Source organism: Pundamilia nyererei, unplaced genomic scaffold, assembly GCF_000239375.1.
Source record: "Pundamilia nyererei isolate P.nyererei 1_Seehausen unplaced genomic scaffold, PunNye1.0 scaffold00109, whole genome shotgun sequence".
Classification (NCBI taxonomy): domain Eukaryota; kingdom Metazoa; phylum Chordata; class Actinopteri; order Cichliformes; family Cichlidae; genus Pundamilia; species Pundamilia nyererei.
Window position 1 is genome coordinate 1,316,645 of NW_005187510.1, and position 13,164 is coordinate 1,329,808.

The following is a 13,164-nucleotide window of genomic DNA, read 5'->3' on the forward strand; positions in this document are numbered from 1 at the left end:
TTTTTTTTTTGGGGGGGGGGGTCTCTTTATTTATCACCATCTTTTTGGTTCTAATGTCGCATACCCACAGTCTTTCCTCACTCTAATCCCCTTCCAAGATAGTTTTAGTACCACATGTTTTACATTAATTGCGTGTGTGTGTAAGAGAGAGACACAGGGAGACGTGCACAGTGGACAGGTCAGAGGTCAACTTGTTCATGGTCTGAACTGATCACCCAGTTGTTGTTTTTTCAGTTCAGACTCATAGACAGCATAAAAAAGCATCCGTATCTTTAAACAACCTGCTGCGCGGAGCCTCATTGTGAATGTGATTCTAAGTCTGCCAGTACACAGACACTGTGTTCGCCAAACAAGTGGGTTTTGGTGGGCATCACATAAGAGCTACAGATCCAAGAAAAATGTTGTTAGAAATAACAGTTTTGGAAAGAATATGGAAAGAATAATTAAAATATATTAACATCCATTCTCAAATGACTTAACATCGCAAAAAAAAAAAGAAAAAAAAAAAGAAGTACACTGTATAGCCAGACCTGCCTGTGTGAGCTCATGCAAAGTTTTGGAGATACATGGCTTTCATAGGGCAGCGATGTTACCATGGTTATTTCACTTTATTTATTTATTTATTTATTTATTTTAATCAATCAATTAATCATTCAATCAACCAACAGGTTCAATTACTATGTCAGTCCAGCCACAGGAAGCAGCCAGTAGAATCACCTTGAATCCAGCGTTTCTATTTCTAGCCTTTTTAATAAGAGAGACAGACTGAGCATATTTTTTTCTTTTTGTCATAATAGTAAAAATATTAATAACAATGACAATCTATTTTTTGAGAATATATTTCTTTGTTAAAAGAAACAGCCTTTTGTACAAACGATTTTCCATGTTTACATATATATACCTTCATAAAATACCATATATATATATGGTATTTTTATGAAGGTATAAATAAAGGTATAAATAAATATATTCTGCAATAATTCTATTATCTTCGTGTCCCTGAGCAACCAAAAAGAAAAAAAAATCATCTGTTGTATCTTGAGCCAAGAGAGCCACAAACAAACAAAGTGTGAGCGTCGTGAAGATGATGATGATGGTTGTTTCTTTCTCTCTCCTCCTGCTGGTGGTTCTCTCTTTTCAGTACCTGCCTGATCTCAACCCGGCACACGCCGAGAGTCAATAGAAGTTAACAAGTCCTCTAAACTTTCCTGCGCCTTTTGTTAATCTAAGGACACAAAGGCGGAGGCAGAATAAAGCCCTTTGAAGTATGCAAAGCCTAAAGAATGCCAGCCAAGTAGATTTAAAGTAGCCACTGATTTCCAAAAACCTGCCTTGAAAGGGAAGAATGGAAAAGGGTGAGGATTTATGGAGAAATTATACAGTGGATTTGTCAGTTAAAATATCGGAACTGTCTGGAGGACAAAGCCACATGCTGAGGATTAATGGCCGCTCTGGACCTTTGATTCTGCACCCTCTTTTCTCTGGCCTTGACAAATTGGATTTCGGGGATGGGAAGGTCGCCTGGCCCTTTGTGTCTCTTGACCGTTTTGGAGCAATTCATTATACAGCGGGGTGAGGGAAAGTCTCCATGTGACCAGGCCGGCCCGTTTTCTCTCTCCACACAGCTGCTGGGTGAGCCCAACTCTCTCACACTCACTTCCACACAGTCACCGCTGCTGCTACAAACTCAGGACCGCTCCCACCCCCCACCACCACGTCCTCCTCCTTCTCTCCCTCCTACCTTACAGCACAGCATCACCTCTTTGCTACAATCCCCCCAATCTGAAACACCCTCACACACTTGCATCCCCAGATACAGGAGTGGGTGGGTGGGTGCGTGGCTGGGGGTAGGGTGGGGGGTAAACTTACTCTGCTCCATCACTAGAAAAGCCGGAGAGCATAACGCCACCGCGTCACTTTGAGGGCGGACATCGGCCTGTCCTCATCATCTCCTCTCGCTTCATCCCCCTTCCCTGCGCGCTCTCCATACTTCCGTCTCCATCAGTCTTCATGGTTCTGATCTCACCCCACGCCATGCAAGCCACCCGGGCGTCCACCACCGTCAGTGTGTTTGCGGACTGCAGCATCCCGGCCGGGCTCCGGATTGGACCGGTACCGGGCATCTTCAAACTCGGGAAGTACGTGTCGGACCGCAAGGAAGTAGGGCCCAAGAAAAAGGTAAGTTTAGAGCATTAAAAGAAGAAACGTGGAATAATTGTCTCTTTCTGGAAAGTTCTTGTTTTTACTTTGCATTTTCGAGTTTTTTTTGTTATATATATATTTTTAATAATAACGGTTTTATTTTTAAATTAATTTGGAAGATATAAAGATTGATTTATTTTTGTAAGCTTGCCTTTATTCAAAATCATTTTCGTTATTCCAAGTTTGTATCGGAACTGCTTTATTCTTTCGCTGATATAATATACATTAAAGCATTTTACTATATTTATATAGTATATTTTACACGTGATTAGAATTTTGTATATTATCTTATGTTGTTAAACATAAGTAGCTCCAGCAACACTAGAAATTAGATGTATATTTTTTTAAACTTGCTCTGTCAAACTCCATCGGGCCTTGAGTTAGGCTTTTAATTGGTTTGGCCTGTCAAGTTGGAAATAATTGAGTTCCATTAGCGGCTGACTTGTCAGTCTGTGCTTCTACTTAACCGGCCTAATGGGCGACCCGGGTCTGCTGTGTGGGATTTCAACCCCTCAGCCGCCTCACATTTCTCTGCCTGGCGGGCCTGTTATTCCGATGAGCCGTTTAATTTTAATCTAATCCGGCCACAGAAAGATGCCACTGAGACAACATCCTAAAACAAATCAGCAAAAATAAAGGAAAATACAATTAATTTAAAAAAACATAAATAAACAACTAGATTGAAACAGTGAAACATGAATTAGTCCCACGTTATCAGCAATTAATTATTTAAATTAAGTGAAGCTTGGGGGTTAAATGATGCCCATTCAAAGACCAGCATTTTTGCACTTTTTAAGTACTTCGGACTGGAAGTATGGGGGGGGGGGGGGGGGGGGGGAGCCAAACCAATATATCTGCCCCCCTTTTTTTTTTTACACGCGCAGTAGTGAAGACTTTGCGGCTCTGTGAGCATCTTTAACTGAACTGCGCCGTGTTATTGTTGAAGCTGTCATCGGGGGTGATTGATGTGTCTAAATGCGTGGCCCCGGGCTGCCGGCGATCATCAGGTGCAATCTCTGTGTCAAATGTCACGCTTCGATCTTTAATGTCCTTGAACAGTTTAGAAACGCTCTGACACTCCTCAAATTCGTTTCCCATATCAACTCAATTAGGCCCGTGTGTCATCCTCTTTAATGAATTATCAGCAGAGCGGAAAAAGACGCATTAAGCGCGTTTTAAGGAATATTATTAGTGGCCGCTGAACCCTTCAGGTAGCTCGACTTGGAAGACAGTCGTTTGTGGCAATTTCGTTTTTTGTAATGTGAAAAAAGACTAAAATAGCAAAACTGCATTTTTTTTTTTAAAGAAGGCAGCGACCTTTCTTTTAAAAATGTTCCTTTTTCTGATGGTCAAAAATGGCCCTCACTGCTCACGTTTGTCTTCATCGTGTTTCTCTTTTTTCCCCTGGCTCAGATCCGCTTGGTAAGGGGGGAGTTCGTAGATGAGTCAGGATGTCCCGTCCCGGACTGGATCGGATTAATCCGCGCCGCCAGGAACAGCCAAGAGCAGAACCTGGAGGCTTTGTCGGACCTGCCTGGCGGACAGGTGAATATTTTAAGCCCGTGACATCACAGTTAACGGCCTCGTGAAGTTTCCCATGAGCAAATTCCTTGCCCCTCTATATGGACTCTTAAGTTAACACTGCTTTTGTTTTTTCTTGAGATTTTCTACCGCGTGCTGAGAGAAATCCCCGCAGGAGAGGAGCTTAGTGTGTGGTACTCCAACGCTCTGGCCCAGTGGTACGACATCCCCACCACGGCCACTCCCACGCACGACGAGAAAGGTAAACGAGTCTGCAGAGAGTGGTGCTGCTAACGTGGACAGTTGAACGATTTTTAATCCAACAACAATAATAACAATATCATAAAAAATCAGTGACTTTTTTTTTCCTTCTAAGGACGCGTGTGTCGTTTTCACGTGAACACTACCTTCTGTGGCCATGGCCTCCGATTTACAGATCTGACACATCGACATGTTGAGGGTTTTTATCACCGTGCACTTAAATGACTGCCAATACCCCATAATGTGACTGCTTTATCGCTCAGAGATGGAAATCAATTGGATGTTTTTTTCTTCCCTGCAGGCGGATTATTTATTCATTTGCAATTCTTCATGTCGCGCGTTAAATAAAATATCGTGGTTAAGAAATCAAGTGAAGAATAATATAGCCTACTGGAATAAAAAGATTCGTGAAGGGAGAGAAAACTGCACTTTTAGCTGTATTTTGGGTGGTGTTCAATTATTAAAAACTAGTTCTTGTGGGCGGATGAAGACGATACAGTGGATAACAGGTCATCAACGCAAATCATTTTTTGGAGTAAAATGCTAGGATGAAATGATTCGATTTGCTAAGATTAAAATACAGAACACAAGAGGATTTCAGTTTTGTGAAAGATAATTTCTCGATGGGTTAAGATTTTTCATCAGCCCGTCTTCGAATTTATAATCAATTTGTGCGGGCCAAATTGGTGCAAAGTAGGCGTTTGCGCGTCGGGGATTAAACACTTAATCTTGGTTTTAAAAAAAAAAGCTCAGAAGAATTTAATCGGTTTAAAAAAGATTATCCACCGATACTTCATTGGAAATTCCATCAACAGGCGATTATTTTATCTTGCACATTTAATTTCGAGCTGGAAGGGCCTCTTGAATACTTCCCAAAAGCACAGCGGCGAAGCTTTAAATGATATCAAACTTGATTCAAGATGTTTTTTAAAGCTCTTACTCTGCCACAAAGTAGTTGCGGTTCTTGAAACACAGAATAAAAAAGCAATTAAAAGCAGAAACTGACGCGCCTCGGCGACCATGGAGAAAGAAGAGGCTGGTGATTCAGTCGCGAGACTGGAGGTTAACAAATGTCATCGCGCCATTAATATTCATGTATTCAAAAGCAAATAAATTCAAAAACAAGTGCTTCACGGTAAATTAGGTGGGTGCGTTAAGGTATTGTGGGCTAATGAATGCTAACTTTTATGTGGGGTGTATATTGCCCTGATTCTCCGGCCCAACACACCGTGTGCGCTCCTGGACATACGCTCTCCTCCATTATGAGGCGTCAACAGATGGGCCGCCGCCATTGTTTCCGGGGACTTGCGATTTCAAGCAACAGCTGCTGTCACTTCCACGGGAAAGAGCACAGAGAGGAAAAGTCCCGCATTCAATGCGTCGTTTTCTGAGCGCCAGATTGGGCTGGGCGTTTGCCCTTTTGATGGTGATCATAAACAATGGCCCGTATGAGGATTACAAAATCATTACATCTATATTAGGCCTAACCTCAGAGTGCTGGACTGGGGTCATTATGATGGCTCCATGTGTCTATTACCATTTGGCACCAGATCTTAGAAACCGGATCATATCCATTAGGCTTGAATTGAAATTTTAGGTGATGTGTAGCAGTGACTGATAAAAATCTGTCAGAGTAAATGGGATATTTAAATAGGTTTTAATGTTATAGGTTTTGTTGTTTTTTTTTGCGATAATGTAGTTGGGAATGGGAAACGTGTATTTTCTGATTTTTCAATCCTTTCAGCCCAAGCTTATGTTTGTTTGACTTTGTGTGTGTGTGTGTGTGTGTGTGTGTGTGTGTGTGTGTGTGTGTGTGTGTGTGGTTACATGTACAGTTGTTGTTGTTTTTTTTAGTTTTTTTTTTACAAGTTACAGTGGCTGTTATTGCCATTTTACGCACGGGGTCTAACGCTCCACATTAATGTCTCTGTTGTTGTCGTATGTGTTGTCTCTGTAGGTGAGGAGCGTTATATCTGCTGGTACTGTTGGAGGATATTCAAATACCCGAACACACTCAAGGCTCACGTTCACTTCCACTGCGCACTGAGCAACGGGCGAGGGTTTGTGAGCAGCGAACAGGCCAGGGGCACAGAGACCTTCAGCAGGTCACCAAAATCTGGAGACATTCCCAACAACTCCGCCTCACCGAGGAGCGCTCACAGTAACTCCTCCATCACAGACTCGGGTCGGCGGGCGGTGTCCTCGTCCCCGTTTTTGAACAAAACGGGACTGTCAAAGAAAAGCAGCTCCGAGGAGCAGGACAGGGCCCTCGACATGAGCGTCACTTCAGGCAGAAACCAGGGGCATCTCCTCAGCCTGGGCGCCACCACTTCAATGCTAAGCAGCATGGGCTTCCATCCTGGTGTGCGCTCAGCCTTTAAGCCAACTGGTGTCTCAAAAGTCCCGGGAGCGGAGAGCTCCAGAGAGGAGGCCAACGGAAAGCTGAGCTCTATGGGATTCAGCAAACTCATTGGGAACATGAAACCAATCCGCAACGTGGGCGAGGGTCTAAACGCAGGAGGGAACCACCCTCCCAAGTGCCCACCTGCAATTATGGACTCCACATCTCCGATGGTGCCGTGCACAAACGCAATCCGAGGTTTCCCGCTGCTGCCTCACATGGAGGAGACCTCAGCTTTCAAGCACGTAGAAAGTCGTTTCCACTCCGGCCTGTCCCCGTCCCGTTACCCACAAATGCCCCCTGGTCTCCATTTTGAAAGACTCTCCCTCCCTCACTTCGACGGTGTCAAGACTTACGGTGGAGACTGTAACATCCCCCTGATGCCCTTCACTGTCTACAACGGGGAGCTTTTATACAGCTCCCCCTACTATCCGCTGAAATTCCACTTCAGCAACCTCCTCAAGTACCCAGAATCCATGTCATACTTTGGTGCACCCTCGCTGAGCCACGACCTGGGGTCGATCACGAACATTGACCGGGAGATCGCCATGCACACACAACAGCTGTCAGAGATCGCAGCAGAGAAGAACCGGACACGGCTGGATTCCATCCCCGCTGGAAGCACGAGCAACACCACTTCTGGCAAGCCTAAAAAGGGACATCTGTGTCTTTACTGCGGCAAGCTGTACTCCAGGAAATACGGCCTGAAAATCCACATGAGGACTCACACAGGCTACAAGCCGCTCAAGTGCAAGGTGTGCTTCAGGCCCTTCGGAGATCCCAGCAACCTGAACAAACACATCCGACTCCACGCTGAGGGAAACACGCCCTACAGGTGTGACTTCTGCGGAAAGGTGCTGGTGCGGAGGCGGGACCTGGAGAGGCACGTCAAGTCCAGACACCCCGGACAGACCGTCAAGAAACTGGAGGACAAACCGGGCGGTCTGTTCGAGGAAGCCGAGCAAAAGAGCGACAATGACAGCGACGTGGACGTGTGCTTCACCGATGACCAGAGCGACCAGGAGTCGAGCAAAAACAACGACTGAGATGGTTTTCACGGCCACATAAAGACTGGCATTGTCTTTAAATATTGTACACAGCAACACGTGTCATTTAGTCTTGTATGAAGTCTTGCATTTTTATATTTTAGATGCCTGGAAGGCTCGCGAACTACAAACATGAAGAAAACATGTTTCTGGCCTCGAAATAAACGTCACAATCCACAGCCTAGCTGTTAATCTCAGTAATAAGTGGGGAGCTAGGCTTAGTATTCAGTTTTCTCACGTTTCCCGGCTGCTTCGGACCCCTAAAAACCCTTTAAGAAAAACAAAAAACAAATAAAGAAAAAAGAAAAAGATGATCATTGCGTTTTTTGCCATGCAAACCAAACCACAACAAAAGTGAAAAACAAACGAGGAAGCTTTCGAATTTTATTTCAATCCTCGCTCTTTTCCACATTCCTTTTGATGCTGACGAAAACACATCTGCCAGCGATTCAAAAAAAAAATAAAAAAAAATTCACATTTCAGCAAAACCGTGAAGGCAGCAGCGCAAAACAAGCAAACCTCAGTCACACAAGAAAAACAAAAGCTCACAAGACTGAATATGACGCTAAAACACATCTCCTTGATTTGGTTTGCAGTGTAAAACTATCTCTTGTAAAATCCCCCACATCCCCCGACTCGCCAATTAATTTCATGTTTGGAACTGGTTCTTAACTAAAGGCCCACCAGAGGAGGGGTTAGCGTTACATTCACTAACACGGGATGTAGACACATGATCATTGTTGTATTTCCCCTCCCTCGGACTGTCAGCTGCACTTTAACAAACAAGCAAACAAAAAAACAGCAATGGGCATTTCATCTCCAGGACACGGCTGCTTAATTAGCTGCTGATTATTGATTTGAATATTGTATCTATAGCCTCACCCGCACCCTCCTCCTCCTTCCCACTCACTCACTCACTCACTCACTCACTCACACACACCGGCGCCTCGCGCACTGTTCTTAAACTTGCACTTTCTTGCCGAGGCGCGCGCCTCTCGCTGAGGCACCCGATAGCGTCCAGTTTATTTAAGGAATCACGTCTAGACAAAGAGTATGTATTGAGTGCAGTTATAGCCTATGTAAAGAAGTTGTAAAGTATGATATTTCAAATTTCAGTGGAGAAGTGATGTATACGTTCGTTTCAAAGTGATCTTGTCCACGACGGACAATGTTTTACTCCTGTCGGTTGCTTTTTAAATAAATTTAATTTAATTTTTTTTCTTAAACAAGCTGTGTGTGTGTGTGTGTGTCTTATAATCATCTGCTACTTCAGACATAAAACTTCAGCTAATACACGGTAATAAATACATTTTTATTTATTAATCTATTTTATTGTATTTACTCAGATTTTGGAGGCGTTCAAAGTGGGCGTAAATTCCTCTGCGCAGTGAGTCGCCCCTATATTGCCCTTAAAACAAGCAGAATATATGTGACAATAAAGCAGGATTTCTTTTTAAAATATACATAAATAAAAAAATTAAAAAACAAGTAGCTAGCGGAAGAGAAAATGCCACTCAACTTCAACTGGGTAAACCCGGCTTCCCAAAAGGACTTGTTTAAAGACGTCTCCTGCGTGGTGGAAGACAGTAGGCCCGCGTCTTTGTAAGCTAAGGTATGTTAGAAATATTTACAATTAAAATAGCAAAAAAGCGGACCCCTTTTACATATTGTATTAGCAGATCGTTAAAGCGGTTGCATTCATGCGTCAGCAGCATTTTATTCTCTTTGCTGCATTAAAGAAGGCATTTTGTTTCTGTATATGCGCCACAATAAAGACATTTTCTAAAGTAGCTGTCGTCTAATGAAATGGTTTATAACCGTACAATATTTAAGTGAAAATAAAATCGAGTAAAATTAATTAAACATAAAAAAACCCAAAATTGAATAAATTGGAGGATTTTTTTTCGCGAAAATTAAACGAAAGCCAAAGGTCTGCTCCGGCCCACGACTGCATAGAGTGGGTGAAGGTTTCATCCCGTGTGGATGCTCTGGACGGAGGCAAGCTTTTTTTGTTGTTTGTTTTTTTCCTGCTAGCAGGGCGGACATTGCTACACCCCTTTGTTCTGCACACAGTCCCCCTCAGTTAAGGAGCGACAGTGTCCAGTATAAGAGCAATCACAATCAGAAATTCAGTAATACATAAAATCCGTTTGTTGTGGCTTTCTTTTATAAATCACGGTATTTAAAAATGCATCATGAGCTACGTGTTAATTTACCAACTTCCTCCTGCTAATTTTAAATGAGCACCGTTGATTGGAGTGCATCCCATCATTTTGAAATTAAAGCATGGCCCGGAAGGTTGCAGTGGGGTTGAAACCCGTTCCAGATCACATCCCGGGTACACCCTGAACAAGTTGCCAATCCGTCACAGGCATAACACAGAGCGACAACCACACACTTCCACATTCACACCTGTGGAAGTGTGAACCCAACACTGTTTGTCTTAGCACACAGCACACAGGAAAACTCCAAGCAAATGTCATTAAAGAATGACTAATATTAATTAATAAAAAGTCTCTAAACGAAAACATGTTTCAGCAGTAAGACAGTAAGAAAATAATGAGGACAATAAAAAATGATTCCAGGCTGCGTTGTGTCCTGTTTACAACATATGAGAACAACGTAATCTCAGCTCAGTGTGGGTACAGTTTAAAAGTTTAAAAGGTTTGGCTTGGACATGATGTTAAGGTGCAGTTAATATGCTACTTGATGTTTCCTAATACTTACACAGATTTTTTTTTTTTTTAAAGGTGCTGAACCGCCTCAGCTGGCTCCGAGTCTGCTTGGAGCTGATTGAGCTCCTCACTTTATCTCCTAGGGAAAGCCGCGCCACCTTCATTTATTTTGCTTTTATGCATGCTCTCATTCGTTTGGTCACTATCACAGGTGAGGGCAGGAAGGTAGATCGACCAGTAAAATCAAACTCTCAGCTTCACGCTCAGCTCTCGCTTCACCACAATAGACCTGTAAAACATCTGCATAGCCTGCTGCAGATGCCGCACCAATCCGTCAGTCAATCTCCTGTTCTTTTGTTCCCTCACACATGAATAAAACCCCGGGATCGAAGTGCAGTACAAGGAGAAATGTCAGAAATGCGATATGAATTAGCAGAATTAGCAGTTTATGAATTAGCAGTTCAAAAAAAGTGAAGTTCCACGAAAAGCAAGAGTAATTACAAGAACTATTTTTTCATTAATAACGTTGCTCCTTGCAAACAGCGAAGAAAGCGGTTACCTTATTTTTGCATGCAGCAGAGCTCAGTCTGCCTGTAAATGATTTAATGTTCCTTTACAAACCTCACAGCGTGTAGTAAACAGGAGAGAAAGGAAATGAGGCATTTCAGCTTCACAAGCAACCAGGTTTCCTGTCCATCTGCTACCTGCTGATGGACAGTAAATTTGAAGGTTATGTGAAGTGCTCTGAGCTCTGCGCAAAAACGTTTGTTAACATAAGGCAATGGCAAGAAAAAAAGAAGCAGCCAAGAAAAATATCTAAATATAATAACTTTAGAGTCATTTTTCTGCTTATCTGTCCTTCTACCAGGCAAGTACTTCGCTGTCCAATCAAGAGTCTCTAACCCCTAAGACATTGAGCATTACTGAGAATACTGACTGTAATTACTGGATGTTAAAATGCAATCCCTGAAAATGTAATGCCATTCCCACTGAATGCAGGAACGCATGTGCACAAATCATCAGAAGTCTTGCACCAGATCGCTGCCATTTAAAGACAATCCTCAAAGCAAACCAAACACACTCTTCTTTCCCCAACATCTCTGACCACTTTTGCCTCTTTTGTGGCAAAAGTGCTCTTTGAGAAAGAAATTGACCCGCCTGGCACCACACAATGACAATTTACTGCTGTGTAACGGGTTGGAAAGAAATATGACATGCTTGTGCTCCATATCAGCGAGTACTATTCCAATCCAAGCACCATGTGTTATGCTTTAATGGATATGAGTGAAAGCTGTGACTCTTTCCATCCACCTAATAACTGCCCAAAGTGGAGCAGTGCTAGGCTTCTGGAGAGTTTTCCATTAGTGAGGTGAAATGGATGGTGGGGTTGAGTGTGAGTCAGGCCTCCGTGACGGTAAAGGTACAAATGAACAACAAAGAGAAGCTTTTGATTTGTGCTTGATCTTGGTTCACCTGCTGGTCACGAGCCCTGGATAGTGGCGGAAAGAATTCTATTGCACATACAAGAGATACAATTAGATTTTTTTTCCAAGGGGGAAGGTGACTCGCTTCTCTTGTAATCCTAGTGATTGCATACCAAAGCTCCCTTGGCTGCAGTGTATTATCTTTAAAATAAAGACACAGCGTTGTGCTGCTGATTTTATTTTGGATGCAGTTACGTTCCTTGGGACTTGCATAGTTTAAGACAAGAAGAACAACGGGGCAGCGTGAGGCACATGAAACTCTCAGCAGAATGTATACTGAACATGTAATCTCATTATATTTAGCCACAAATGCACACCATGATTTGACCTCCAGGAATTAATGTAATTAAAAATAAACTCAGCAGGGCTGCAGCTTCTGGAGGGATCACATGGAGCCGATCTGTCCCCTTTATGTGTCTGTTCACTTGTGCTCACTGTACCCTGTATTATTGTCCCTCCTCCGTTTAAGCCCACAATACTCAGGGCTCATTGCTGTGGGCCCCCGCATAAGTCTGGATCTGATCCAGACACTGTTTGCAATCCACCCCCCACCCCACTCTCTCAAACCCCGCTTGCTCATCCCCTCCCACCAGCGTTTTCAATCAATTAGTGCCATTCATTAGTGGGAACACTGGGGAGGGAAAAAAAGAGTTTGACTGGGGGGTTTGACTCCCAGCCTAGAATTTGATCCAAAACTCGCCTTCATTGGGAAGCTGACCACCACTCCAGACAGACTTGTTTCCAGGCTACAGCTAAGCCTCTTCTAGAGGCTTGGTGCAGGTATCCTCGATCACAGGAATCCTTTTTTTGTTTTTTAACTTTTTATTTTGTGCTTTTTCCAATTTTATAGTACATGCAAACAAAAAACACGAAAAAAAAAGAACACAAAAGAAACAAACCAAAAAAATAAAGGACACCCAATCTGTGGAAGAGGGGAAAAGGGGGAAAAAACAAACAAAACAAAACAAAAAACCAACAATGAGGAGAGGTCCCTGCCCTATGAGGCTGAGTGAGTCTTATAGGCTATCCATTTTGTCCACTGTTTTCGGTGTTTATCAGATTTCAGTCTCAAAGTGTAGGTCATTTTCTCCATTATATATATGTCCTCGATTACATCAGTCCATTCTTCCAACGTTAGGAATCCTTTTTAAACTGCTTACCTCTGCCGACAACCATGTTGTTGATCTAAACATGCAGTTTTGTGCATTAATAAGTTACACATGCAATTTTAAACTCATGGATTTAAAAGTGATCTAAATATCTTTAATCATTTCAAATGGAAGTGCATTGTTTTTTTTTGCACCCTCTCATTGCAAAAGGCTGAATATAAAGCAATGCAAAACTCAGCACCGGTTATCATCCATAACACAAACAGAACGTTCTTGGCAAGTGTACAGAAAAAAAGAGTATGATTACAACAAGGACACAAAGACTGTGTCCATCCATCGCTTTCATAAGAGAAATAAAAGTCATGTCGGACTGGATATATTTATTAAGTAGGGACTGGAATAGATAGTTGAATGAAATCTCTAGCTGCACTGCTTGGAGGAGATCTTCAATTATAAGTTTGAGGG

General features: G+C 42.8%; 1 protein-coding gene across 1 annotated transcript; it reads left to right on the forward strand.

Annotated features, from left to right (window-relative positions):
* The first annotated feature begins 1,884 nt into the window (after positions 1 to 1,884).
* Positions 1,885 to 7,892, forward strand: prdm13 (PR domain containing 13). The gene is made up of 4 exons (XM_005741298.1): positions 1,885 to 2,178; positions 3,616 to 3,747; positions 3,865 to 3,985; positions 5,942 to 7,892. Exons 1-4 carry the CDS (start codon positions 2,011 to 2,013, stop codon positions 7,429 to 7,431), a joined length of 1,911 nt encoding a protein of 636 aa, XP_005741355.1. The 5' UTR covers positions 1,885 to 2,010; the 3' UTR covers positions 7,432 to 7,892.
* The last annotated feature ends 5,272 nt before the right edge of the window (positions 7,893 to 13,164 follow it).